Below are 13,983 nucleotides of genomic sequence, written 5' to 3'. Positions count from 1 at the left end.
GCAGGATTCGAACCTGCGATCGTAGGAGCCACGTGGTTCCGGACCGAAGCGCCTAGAACCGCTCGGTCACAGCGGGTGTCGATCGTTATCTAACGCATCTTTAATTTTCTTTTCCACATTTATAAAATCATATATTAATGAAATGATAAATTCCCTTGGCGTAATAATCTACTACCCGAGAGACCCAGCCCGTGACACCATCTCGACTTTCTTCGTCGGAGCTGAAGTTTTGACAGCCAAGAAACTTTTTGGTGCAAGGGAGATAAGAAAATCACTTGGAGTCGGGTCTGGGCTGTACGGCATACGTTCAAAGACGTCCCATATGAAGCGACGCAACAGGTGTTTGATTTTTACCGAAAGACATAACCACTATTTGGCTGCATGACATGCTTTTATTGCACTGTCTAGAATTTAGCCTCAGGCCATTTTCAAATATTACGAATGTCAAAAATCATTGGGCTTGTGCGTTTGATAGGCAGAATGTCGCCAAGCGTTGCTGTGTAACCACACAACTCCGTCAGTGAAGACATTGCGTCTTCTTCTTCTTTTTTTTATTGGCTATGCTTAGTGCTCTTTATGTCTGACAGTAGGTTTCATATTTCATTGTTTTTTCACGTTCCATAATACGGCAGCCAAATCCGTTCTGGCCATAGCCCTAGGCGAGGATTTTCCGGTTTCTTGGTCGAGGCTTGATTGAGACGGTACACCATTCAACGCTGTGTTGTCTCCGCAGCTTGTTCGATGAAGTGCTCACTTCATTCCGGTCTTTATTGCAACGTGCGTGTCTTAACAATAAACCTTTGCCTTGTTCCTTGCGTGTATTATACATCTATGAGGACAAAGTTGTTCTTTAGGGTCCTCGCTTCCCTGAAAATAATCCCATGACTCAGACGGCATATGTCTGAAGATGAAGGTCAGACTACCCAGGAAATATCATTGAGATGCCATCTGTGTTTCAGATGTGTAACTAACCTTGAAGGAGATAACAAGCGCCGTGCTACAGCAGTATGCGCAACCGCCACTTATCGTTTCGTTCCAGATGGCAGCAAAATAACTCAGCTACCACCGTTAACAAGACACGACTGACAACGACTCTTATTACTTAGTAATGGGATAACTGTTCGAACTGATGAATTGCGTTCTTCGTATGTTTGACAAAATTGAAGTACAGAACCTAAAACAGCAGGAGTTACCCATTAAACGTGCATTTCTTTGTTAGTACAAGGCTCCTCTCATTGGCAATAGAAAAATATTTTGATAGTGTCCAGTCACTGGGATAGTGCATATTTATCTAGGATTTTTCAGTTCGCAGGTTATACTTAACTGCTGAGCTAAGAGCCGTCCAGTGGATAGTATTTTAATTGAAAGTGAATGTTAGCTCCCTGTACGCGCTGGGTTGGTTGGTTGGTTAACCAACCAGCAAGAGAAACATATCATGCCCTGTGCATTTACATCACGATCTAAAACGTGATCTTGTCTTATATGTAACCAATTACAGATACATATCGGATTACTGCTACCTATAAACAATGCAGTTTCATGATGAGCTGCACAAACTGAGGAAGTAGAACCCAAAGTTGGAGCGGCGTTTTTGTATACCTGGCAACGATTATGTTCGAATTTGTAGGGCAAAGTGGTACTGAATTTTGATTGAGAAAATAGCTGCATTCTATAGAACTGCACCTACGAACCACGAAACGGAACGCGGAGATCTGTCTATATGATATTTTGCAGCATGCGTTCAATAGAAGCTGCACTCGTGATGTGGCTGTCAATGAATTTGAAGAAAGGAAGAACAAACCTGCTTGCTACGACGGAGAATTTAAGTATGTAGCGGCCAGAAACGGTGTCAGCAGTTAACAGTGTTCTTGTTCTCTGATGGCTACGATACAGCATCTGACGTATTATCGCCTATAAGTTATTATCTGCGTCTTCCGTCTGTACTTTACAGGCCGCCGTACGAAGTATGGCGGAGCGTACATACAGTGTCTAATAAAGAACTGAAAGGGAAGACCGGGGCACGTTTACACAGAGCACTTTTACCGGGTACCATTATTGCTAGAGCGCGACCGGTAACGGATTATTAGTACTAACTTCTGCTGGGGGCGCTCACAAACTTTGCGGCGCCATTTGAATGAACGTCTTAACCCAAAGAAAATATTTGTATTTTTGTGCAAGGTGAGTTAATTTAATTACTCAAACATCGAAGCTCCTAGGGAGCATACCTTTTAAAATTGAGAAAAGATAAATATAGGTTCATTTACAGGGGATAATTCTACTTTACAAGGAACATTTGTACAACGCGATGAACGTTCACACGTAATGGATATCGTTGTATGCCTTAGTTGGATAATTTGAAAATGGACTGAAAAGATCTGAAACTAGTCATCAGTTAATGTTCAAATGTGTGTGAATTTCTAAGGGACCAGACTGTTGACGTCATCGGTCCCAAGACTTACACACTACTTAAACTAACTTATGCTAAGAACGGCACAAACACACACACCCAGGCCCGAGGGAGGACTCGAACCTCCGACGGAAGTGCGTCAATTAATAACGAGGGATTTTTACACTTGTGTTGAAAGCCTGAAAGTTGTTCATGTATTTCTGAACATATTTCAAACATGGAGATGGGGCACCTTTTCGCAGTTATGTTGGGGCAGGTTTACGCACTATTTTTCATTGCCATTCTAAAGGTATGTTTACACTGGGTTATATGTATCGCAACTTGTATGAGAGTCATATCGATCTGACATGTCGCGATACATCATCTCATATAAAAGTTCACTGGACCTTACCGCGCATATATGTGTCATACGTTTTGTTTATAGCTTCTTCGCGATATACCCGTCAAGTCACAGCAGCTGCGCATGCGTAGTACCAGTCTTTCCTGGTGCAACGCCGCCATGTATATTTACAACTGCCTACTTGATCTTGAGTGTTCTGTGGAGTCCATTGTTGTATTCATTGCGTTTTGTACTGTTGTGCCGTTCTTTCCTTTCTTAATCCAAAAGGACAAGCACGCCAGCACATAAAACCGTAAAGTCTTCAACATCGTTTTGGGAAGCTATCGCGAATTCCGGACAGGTCCGCATCACCAAAGGCACTGATTCAAATTGCCAGATGTAAACGCACGATCACACTTGTATGACTTGGAAGTAGCGCCCTCACACAAGTCGCGATACACGTCCCGAAGACGTATATACATGTCGCGCATACGTGTGCCGATACAAACCAAACATGTGGACGTACTTCACACCCCATTCAAGGAAATTTTAAGCCAACGGCAGCTGGAAACGCAAAGTAGAAAAATAAAAGCACAGGATAATAAAAGGTAGAAATTGCTAAAAAAAAGCTGTTTGAACCCAATGAATCTCAAACATATAGAATTAATTCAACGGCAGCAAGGGCTAAAAACCAGAAGAAATTGCTTATAGCAAGAACAAGGATAAATGTGGATAGGCCTACTTCTGATGTCATCTTTATTGTTCTGCTCAAAGGCAGGTTTTCGCCTGGTGACCCTCCATGCTCTCCTGTCTTCTGCCATCCTCTCCCTCTTCCCTTTATATAGTCTGTGATCTTGTATCTCCACTTGACTCTCAGTCTTCTCTCGCAAATTAGTCCATCCAAAGCGCCTGTTAGCAAGCACTCACCGTTTCAATGAATGTCTCAACTACTTCTTCTTCCTTTCTCTTAAAACCTGCAGCAGTCCAATGTAACGGATGAAAATTGCTTTTGTATTTGTTCCTTGAAACGATACAACCAATCAAAAAAAAAAAAATCAAGAACGGCATCATTGCCTTAGACATAAAAGGTGGACTGACGACGATCGTGCCACAGGAAACATTATTTTTACTGTGCATAAACTGCAACTCGGACAGAGATGATAAATAGGCCTTTATTCAACATTCAAGCTTCTGTGTAGGACATACTATGTTAACAGGTGGAAGTTATTCAAAAATTTGTTTATTGCTGGTAAAACTCTTGTGTTTTACCGTTAATTGGTATAAGTACACCTGTAATTTTGATTACTGCCAACTACAAAAAAAAAAAAAAGGTTCAAATGGCTCTGAGCACTATGGGACTTAACATCTGAGGTCATCAGTCCCCTAGAACTTAGAACTACTTAAACCTACCTAATCTAAGGATATCACACACATCCGTGCCCGAGGCAGGATTCGAACCTGCGACCGTAGCAGCAGCTTGGTTCCGGACTGAAGCACCTAGAACCGCTTAGCCACGGCGGCCGGCTGCCAACTACACATAGTTTGAAAACTTGAGTACTACGTTTTGTTCATTCGTTACTGTATTCTATAATATCCGTAAATGTACCCGGATATGTAAGCGTGCTCATACCTGGGGTACGTTTACACACTGGACTTGAACTTATGTAAAACTATTTTGCACTCTGAAATATAGTATATACCAAGCTATACTTCAGTAACCATGTTATAAGACTAAACCATTATAAACACAATAAACCTAACTAAAACAATTGAAAATCGTCGAAAGGGAAACCGCGTAAATATACCCCGGTCTCCCCTTCCCAGAAAACATGATCGGTCGGACGTCAATGTGGATATGGCGTCTGTTCTTTCGGACATGTCCGAAATAACAGGCACCATTTATGACCTGCAGCCGTCTAGAACTAAACTAGAATTACATATTAATATCTTTAGCTGCTGACGGACGTTGATGTAAATCAACGGGGACAGGTGAAAATGTGTGCCCCGACCGGGACTCCAACCTGGGATCCCCTGCTTACAGGGCAGACGCTCTATCCATCTGAGCCATCGAGGGCACAGAGGATAGTGCGACTGAAGGGACTATCTCGCGCACGCCTCCCGCGAGACCCACATTCCCAATTTATTGTCCCGCACTATATTCATAGCGCCCCTGCCCAGTATACTCATCACTCGCGGCTTATTGCCGATTCCCGTAAGAGTTCGGGCGCTGTTTGTGCTCCCGCACAGAAGAAGATGGTAATGTGCGAAAGAACAGACACCATATCCTTCTAAGTACATAGTTCTGGCAATACCGGACATGACCTACTTCTTCTGTGCGGAAGCACACATATTACCCGAGCTCTTACGGGACTTGGTAAGAAAGTCTTCCACGAGTAATGAGTCTGTTGGGTAGGGACACTACGAATGTAGTGTGTCGACATATAAGGTGAGAACGTGGGTCTCGCGGGAGGCGTGCGTGAGTCCCTGCAGTCACGCTATCCTCCGTGCCCTCGGTGGCTCAGATGGATAGAGCGTCTGCCATGTAAGCAGGAGATCCCGCGTTCGAGTCCCGGTCACAGCACTCATTTTCACCTGACCCCGTTGATATACATCAAAGCCCGTCAGCAGCTGGAGATATTAATATATAATTCTAATTTCGAAAATAGTGGACTCCGTGCAACGTTCTGTGTCATCCCACTCCAACAGTCAAAGATGAGCAGCAGCCGGACTAGCGAACTACGGTCACATGAGCAAGCTGCCGTTAGCACCAAGACTGGTGTCGTGAACGGCAAGCATGGAATGCTGATGAACGGGGTCACATTGTATATAGCGATGAATTGTGGTTCTGCACTGCCCTGGACGAGCGTCGTCGGCGAGTATGACGGAGACCTTGGGAGAAGTCTCACTCTTTTAGTGTTTTGGAGAGGCGCAGCGGTGTTTCACCTGACTTTAGGACTGTGGGGAGCCACACGGTTTTGACTTCAGGTCACGGCTGGTAGTGATTTAGCGGACTCAGGCAGCACAGTGTTATATCACGCACAGCCTGAGTTCTCATTTGTTAGCGCTATGCGACAGTATCCTCCGCCACACACCGCTGGGTGGCTTGCGGAGTATAAATGTAGACGTAGATATCGTGGTGCTATTTTTCAACAAGATAATGGAAGTCCACATATCTCACGTGTCACTGTCTACTTGATGTTGGGTACTCCCATGGCCAGCAAAATCCCCAGATGTATTCCCGATAGAAAACGTGTGGGACCAGCCAGGACGTGAACTCCACCCCAGTGCGAGTAAGTTGGGTTTCAAGAACGAGTTACAACGGCAGTGGTCCATCTTGCCTGAGGAGAGGATGCAACAGCATGCGCCCAGGCCAGAAGGCCTGCAACGTCTGTAATGACAATTGGGGTCATATCGCTAAGTTCTTCGCGAATCTGACACGATTTTGCTGTCACTGAAATAGCATCACACAGACTCCGAACCCGTGAAGTTTCATTTCGTTTCCTCCTCGCTTTCTGAGTACGTTACTTTTTTGTCAGGCAGTACTACACTGTGTAGTTGTTCAGTAGCGACCAGTTCACGCAGTTTCAGTTACCAATATCGCCGTCAGCTTGTCGAGAGCCTACACAAAACTTTGAAAAGCAGTAAAATGAAGACGATACAGTTTATGAACGAGAAAAGCTTTTAATATCCGTTCCTTTCCATAACAATCTTTTTATTAATTTATCAGCGTTGTTCGTGTGTTTCAAGTTTTCATATGTGGTTTGTCTATTAGAAATTATCCACAGCGTTGCTAACATGTACTGGAGGTGAGAAACACCTCTTATTCGCAGTGACATAATACGTGATGGAGGGTGGGGGTGGGATGGCTTTCATCATCTTATCCTGGTATGAGAATAATGCTCATCTTAATTTTGACACGTTTTCAGAAAAGCCTTTTGAAGCAACTGATGTATTTCAGACGAAGCAGGAAGTGAAAATACCTCACTTTTGACAACTAGTTTCAATTAAGAGGCGATCTTAATTAATATTACATAATCAATTAAAACATCGATAAAGAGATACCAATAAGATTCATAATACTTCAGCTACACGAAATCCAATTACAGTTTCGCAATCCTCTGATAAAATGAATCGTTCGATGTACAGAGTGACGTCATTCTATTAAATTTTTATTTTGACTTTTCCTAGTGATTTTTTTTTTATTTCGGCCCTTTCCATAGTTTTCAACACAGTTCGCTCAGAAGGTTGAAAGCAGAATATGCTTGCATCCAGAACTGGCAATTTGTGAAGAATTCACAGTGTCATTTGGAGGCACTGAAGTATTTGCACTATTGTCCTTCAACACAATTTAAATTTATATCTCACTTAATTTGATTCATACAACAGATAGTAATTCCGAAGTAGGGCTTGTATAACGCAATTGGAATGACGTCACTAGCCATTAGACTAAAAGCAGCAACCCCACCAGACAGTGGCATGGGGGGAGGGTATTTTTGAACTTTTATCGGCAGCACTTTCATGGGCTGTTGTGGTGAGACTCTTGACATACGCCTTAGCAGACAGTAGATGTGCAAATTTTTACAAGATGGCGTTATGTTGTCTAGCCTAGGGTGAAGGTGGTAATACTGGGTCTCAGGGAGTAGCAATATACTTCAGTCCTTCAGTGCATCAATGTCATGTTGTCTGTGAATGGAACAATAGTAAACGAAGATTATTTGAAGTGTTTACTACTTATAAACATACACATGTAGCTGTCGACCTGCACCCTGGCGAATCAACTACTGCAAGATAAGTATTTTGTTACACCGCAAGATAGTACCCCTGGCGGAACTAAAAATTCGTCCACGTTCTACCTTGGAAGCTCCAAGAAGGCGAACCGCCAGTATCAATAACCCGTAGATTGCCAGATCTGGGGAAATGCTAAGCGAGTTGCGGCAAACACGAAGCTATCATACCACTGGGGAAGACCGACCACCCAGGTCAGCAAGCAAAGCATAATGATAGCATGGTAGCTGAGAGATACCGTCATACTAGTGGCAAAGCAGAGTCTCGTAAGGAAGGCTAGTTACAATGAAACAATGAGTGTTCAGGTGCTGAATCGGCAGAAAAGAGCCTGTGAAAGGTGAAGTTGCGAAAGTTCGAAGTCACTATAAGAGCCGAGAGCGAAGGAAAATCAGGACACATTATGTCATAGGATCCCCACCGCTGCAGAACACACAGGAAATGGCTGATAGCTGAGTGCTGATTGCCGACTGCCAAGTGTGTGGTCTTTCAGCTCTAGGGTGAGGGGATGCTATGGAGGTCGCCCCATGGCATGCCCCATGGCTGCCAGCCGCATTGCCAACTTGCGATGGAACGCTGATGGGGGACGAAGGCCGTCGTCACCCTGCAGGTCTGCTGGAGGCTGAGAGCCGACACCTGCGAGCCAGCAATTACTTCAGGTGGTCCTGGGGCGTAAATCGTGGGTGCCAATCTTGGACGTCAACCAGTGCACTTTGGATATCGATTTGCGGACCTGGGAGCAGCAGCACGACGGCTGCCCCATGACGCAACAGCCACCACCAAATGTCTAACTGTGTCGGCTGTACTGCGGGTCGAGCGCATGCCGGCATTACGCTGCTGACGAGGTGCTGCTTAATGGCCCGGCTGTGGAGTGGCACTTTGGAAGGTAATCCTGTATTACTGCCTAATAAATGTGTTATTGTCAATGATGTCTGCTACACCACGAAGATGACGTGCTACAGACGCGAAATTTAACCGACAGGAAGAAGACGCTGTGATATGCAAATGATTAGCTTTTCAGAGCATTCACGCAAGGTTGGCGCGGTTGGTGACACTTACAACGTGCTGACACGAAGAAAGTTTCCAACCGATTTCTCATACACAAACAGCAGTTGACCGTCGTCGCCTGGTGAAACGTTGTTGTGATGCCTCGTGTAAAAAGGAGAAATGCGTATCATCACGTTTCCGACTTTGAGGAAGGTCGGATTGTAGCCTATCGCGATTGCGGTTTATCGAATTGCGAGACTGCTTCTCGCGTTGGTCGAGATCCAATCTATATGAATTCATCTATATGAATACTCTGCAATTCACATTTAAGTGCTTGGCAGAGGGTTCATCGAACCACAATCATACTATCTCTCTACCATTCCACTCCCGAACAGCGCGCGGGAAAAACGAATACCTAAACCTTTCTGTTCGAGATCTGATTCCTCTTATTTTATTTTGATGATCATTCCTACCTATGTAGGTTGGGCTCAACAAATATTTTCGCATTCGGAAGAGAAAGTTGGTGACTGAAATTTCGTAAATAGATCTCGCCGCGACGAAAAACGTGTTTGCTTTAATGACTTCCATCCCAACTCGCGTATAATATCTGCCACACTCTCTTCCCTATTACGCGATAAGACAAAACGAGCTGCCCTTTTTTGCACCCTTTCGATGTCCTCCGTCAATCACACCTGGTAAGGATCCCACACCGCGCAGCAATTTTCAGATGTGTTACGACCCGTGGCTCTACCCTTCAATCGATCGCTGCGAAACCCTACATTTCAGAAGGATAATGCACGACCGCATGTTGCAGGTCCTGTACGGGCCTTTCTGGATACAGAAAAAGTTCGACTGCTGCCCTGGCCAGCACATTCTCCAGATCTCTCCCCAATTGAAAACTGCTGGTCAATGATGGCGGAGCAACTGGCTCGTCACATTACGCCAGTCACTACTCTTGATGAACTGCGCTATCGTGTTGAAGCTGCATGGGCAGCTGTACCTGTACACGCCATCCAAGCTCTGTTTGACTCAATGCCCAGGCGTACCAAGGCTGTTATTACGGCCAGAGGTGGTTGTTTTGGGTACTGATTTCTCAGGATCTATGCACCCAAATCGCGTGAAAATGTAATGACATGTCAGTTCTAGTATAATGTACACTCCTGGAAATGGAAAAAAGAACACATTGACACCGGTGTGTCAGACCCACCATACTTGCTCCGGACACTGCGAGAGGGCTGTACAAGCAATGATCACACGCACGGCACAGCGGACACACCAGGAACCGCGGTGTTGGCCGTCGAATGGCGCTAGCTGCGCAGCATTTGTGCACCGCCGCCGTCAGTGTCAGCCAGTTTGCCGTGGCATACGGAGCTCCATCGCAGTCTTTAACACTGGTAGCATGCCGTGACAGCGTGGACGTGAACCGTATGTGCAGTTGACGGACTTTGAGCGAGGGCGTATAGTGGGCATGCGGGAGGCCGGGTGGACGTACCGCCGAATTGCTCAACACGTGGGGCGTGAGGTCTCCACAGTACATCGATGTTGTCGCCAGTGGTCGGCGGAAGGTGCACGTGCCCGTCGACCTGGGACCGGACCGCAGCGACGCACGGATGCACGCCAAGACCGTAGGATCCTACGCAGTGCCGTAGGGGACCGCACCGCCACTTCCCAGCAAATTAGGGACACTGTTGCTCCTGGGGTATCGGCGAGGACCATTCGCAACCGTCTCCATGAAGCTGGGCTACGGTCCCGCACACCGTTAGGCCGTCTTCCGCTCACGCCCCAACATCGTGCAGCCCGCCTCCAGTGGTGTCGCGACAGGCGTGAATGGAGGGACGAATGGAGACGTGTCGTCTTCAGCGATGAGAGTCGCTTCTGCCTTGGTGCCAATGATGGTCGTATGCGTGTTTGGCGCCGTGCAGGTGAGCGCCACAATCAGGACTGCATACGACCGAGGCACACAGGGCCAACACCCGGCATCATGGTGTGGGGAGCGATCTCCTACACTGGCCGTACACCACTGGTGATCGTCGAGGGGACACTGAATAGTGCACGGTACATCCAAACCGTCATCGAACCCATCGTTCTACCATTCCTAGATCCGCAAGGGAACTTGCTGTTCCAACAGGACAATGCACGTCCGCATGTATCCCGTGCCACCCAACGTGCTCTAGAAGGTGTAAGTCAACTACCCTGGCCAGCAAGATCTCCGGATCTGTCCCCCATTGAGCATGTTTGGGACTGGATGAAGCGTCGTCTCACGTGGTCTGCACGTCCAGCACGAACGCTGGTCCAACTGAGGCGCCAGGTGGAAATGGCATGGCAAGCCGTTCCACAGGACTACATCCAGCATCTCTACGATCGTCTCCATGGGAGAATAGCAGCCTGCATTGCTGCGAAAGGTGGATATACACTGTACTAGTGCCGACATTGTGCATGCTCTGTTGCCTGTGTCTATGTGCCTGTGGTTCTGTCAGTGTGATCACGTGATGTATCTGACCCCAGGAAGTGTCAATAAAGTTTCCCCTTCCTGGGACAATGAATTCACGGTGTTCTTATTTCAATTTCCAGGAGTGTAGTTGTCCAATGAATACCCGTTTATCATCTGCATTTCTTTTGGTGTAGCAATTTTAATGGCCAGTAGTGTAGGTCATCACCACCGCATCCCGTTCAGCTCTCTCCTGAGAACTTTGGGAGTCTGGGACCGAACTCCTTTAATTTCTACTGGAGTTGTGGATTTACATTATCTAGTGACAGTTAAAATAAACAATAAGTACATCTGAGTAGGTGGAGCTTACCTTTGAATGAGGTCTTGGGCAGTTGCTGCTGCTGCTGCTGGAGGTGTGGCGGGATGGGCGCCTCGGCTTTACGGCGGGCCGTGGCGGGCAGCTGGCGGGGGAACAGGCACAGCGCGGCGGCCAGCGCAAGCTCCACCACGCCCATCGGCGCCCACGCTGCAACCACAACAATAATACGTGTCTGTCACCACCCACTCTGCACCAGCCAAGTTAGCTCATGTGCTTCTCCTAACATTCACTACCACTACGGAAGAAAGGGACTACTCGAAAATGACGCCTTCACCTCAATTACCATTAACATTAAATAGGAAGCACCCTGCTTGTGTTCTGTAAAATATTATTTATTTGATCATGAAATGGATTTCAGATTCATAGGACAGCGTCATGTAATTCCTGAATGTCGCAAGCACAGATAAAATGACATGCGACTTACACGGACAAGATGCATAAAATGATGAGATTTGATTTAACGAAGGCTTTTGACTGTGTTGACCACAAAATATTATTACTGCAGAATTTGGACCATTATGGAGTAAGGGGAGTAGCTTACAATTGGTTCGCCTCTTACTTTAAGAACAGAAAGCAGAAGGTAATTCTCCGCAATATTGAGAGTGGTAGTGATGTTCAGTCCCAATGGGGCACTGTTAAGTGGGGCGTTCCCCAAGGGTCGGTGCTGGGGCCACTGCTGTTTCTTATTTATATAAATGATATGCCTTCTAGTATTACAGGTGATTCAAAAATATTTCTGTTTCTGATGACACTAGCTTGGTAGTGAAGGATCTTGTGTGTAATATTGAAACAATATCAAATAATGTAGTTCATGAAATAAGTTCGTGGCTTGTGGAAAATAATTTGATGCTAAATTACAGTAAGACTCAGTTTTTACAGTTTCTAACTCACAATTCAACAAGAACCGATATTTTGATTAGACAGAATGGGCAAATTGTAAGCGAGACAGTATCTGAAATAAGTGATAGTTCAACACGAAAAGTAGTCTACTTCGCATATTTTCATACGCTTATGTCACATGGTATTATTTTTTGGGGTAATTCTTCTGATTCAAAAAGGGTATTTTTGGCTAAAAAACGGGCTGTTCGAGCTATGCGTGGTATAAGTTAGAGAACCTCTTGTCGACCCCTATTCAACAGTCTGGGAATTCTGACATTGCCCTCACAGTATTTATTTTCTTTAATGTCGTTTGTTGTTAGCAATATTAGCTTATTCCCAAGAGTTAGCAGCTTTCACTCAGTTAATACTAGACAGAAATCAAATCTGCATGTGGAATGCACTTCCCTGACTCTTGTGCAGAAAGGAGTGCAGTATTCTACTGCATCCATTTTCAATAAGCTACCACAAGAACTCAAAAATCTTAGCAGTAGCCCAAACACTTTTAAGTGTAAACTGAAGAGTTTCCTCATGGCTCACTCCTTCTATTCTGTCGAGGAGCTCCTGGAAAAGCTGAAAAATTAAGAAAATCCCAATGTTACATTGTTGATTTTCTTTATTTAAACTTACGAATCATCGCCTGAATATGTTACTTATATTTAGTTTTATCTGTTTCTACTACCGTGTTATAATTTCATGTATTGACTCGTTCCATGATCATGGAGACTTCTCCTTAGTTTGGTCCCACGGGACAATAAATAAATAAATAAAAATGAGTAAAATAAAGACAATGAGTATTGTTACTTCTAATCAGTCTTGATTGCAATTTTTTGTTTTTTTAATTTTTCATATGACCGGTTTCGGTTCATTCAGAACCATCTTCAGATCTGATATTTCAGTTACAGGAGTAACCCGTCCAAATCCAGTAACTTTCACATGCTGCGTCACATAAAAAAAAACCACGCAGCATGTGAAAGTTGCTGGATTTGGACGGGTTACTCCTGTAACTGAAATATCAGATCTGAAGATGGTTCTGAATGAACCGAAACCGGTCATATGAATAATAAAAAGATTGCAATCAAAACGGATTATAAGTAACATTATAAAATCACTGATTGCTGTTATCCCATCAGACATTATGTCTGTTTTTGCAAACAATGAGTATTTACGAAGGAATGTAATACCTTTTTATGGTATGAATAAACGTTTAAGCCGTTAGGTAACGGTTGAGTTGTGGCGCCCTGAAAATATTCGAAGTTCGGAGTTGGCGTGGCCGCTCGGCAAGCCGGGGCTCGTCAGCGACCGCGTGGTGCCGAAGATTAGCCGGAGCAAGAGGGGCAGCCACAGCGTGTGGTCCAGGCCGACCGCGTGGCTGGGAACTCATCGTTGACGCTGTGTCAAGGAATGGGCTTTGTGTCGAAGAAGGAGATTTGTATGCCGCGGAGTGCCAAAGATGGCAGACTTTGTGAAACCATAATCGCAGACATTACACAGCTCATGTAGAAATTAATAATAGCCGGAGGAATCATGATACCTTAAAAATAAACTTGTACATTACCATACGATTGTGATGGTGTCATCAGATTTTCAGTATCTTTATTAGTTTAAAGTTTAGTCTCTGTAAATTATACAAGTAACACCCAGAAACGAATTTCAAAAATCGAAACGGTTCATCCGATTTTGACGATATATGTGTCTTTAGAAAGCTGGTAGTATAAACCTATATTTGTATGAATTACATGTATCTACCTTGAATAGTACATGAGCTATTGGCGGTGAAAGTGGCGATTACTATTAATCGTGTG

General features: G+C 44.9%; 1 protein-coding gene across 1 annotated transcript in view; it reads right to left on the bottom strand.

Moving 5' to 3' along the window:
* LOC126124802 (solute carrier organic anion transporter family member 74D-like) overlaps positions 1 to 13,983 on the bottom strand; it is a 241,642-nt gene that overhangs the window by 48,936 nt on the left and 178,723 nt on the right. The window contains exon 7 of the mRNA XM_049915128.1: positions 11,294 to 11,449. Coding sequence (XP_049771085.1) covers positions 11,294 to 11,449 — 156 coding nt within the window. The remainder of the gene's footprint in view (positions 1 to 11,293; positions 11,450 to 13,983) is intronic.

Source organism: Schistocerca cancellata, chromosome 1, assembly GCF_023864275.1.
Source record: "Schistocerca cancellata isolate TAMUIC-IGC-003103 chromosome 1, iqSchCanc2.1, whole genome shotgun sequence".
Lineage (NCBI taxonomy): Eukaryota > Metazoa > Arthropoda > Insecta > Orthoptera > Acrididae > Schistocerca > Schistocerca cancellata.
This window is presented reverse-complemented; position numbering and strand designations above follow the sequence as displayed.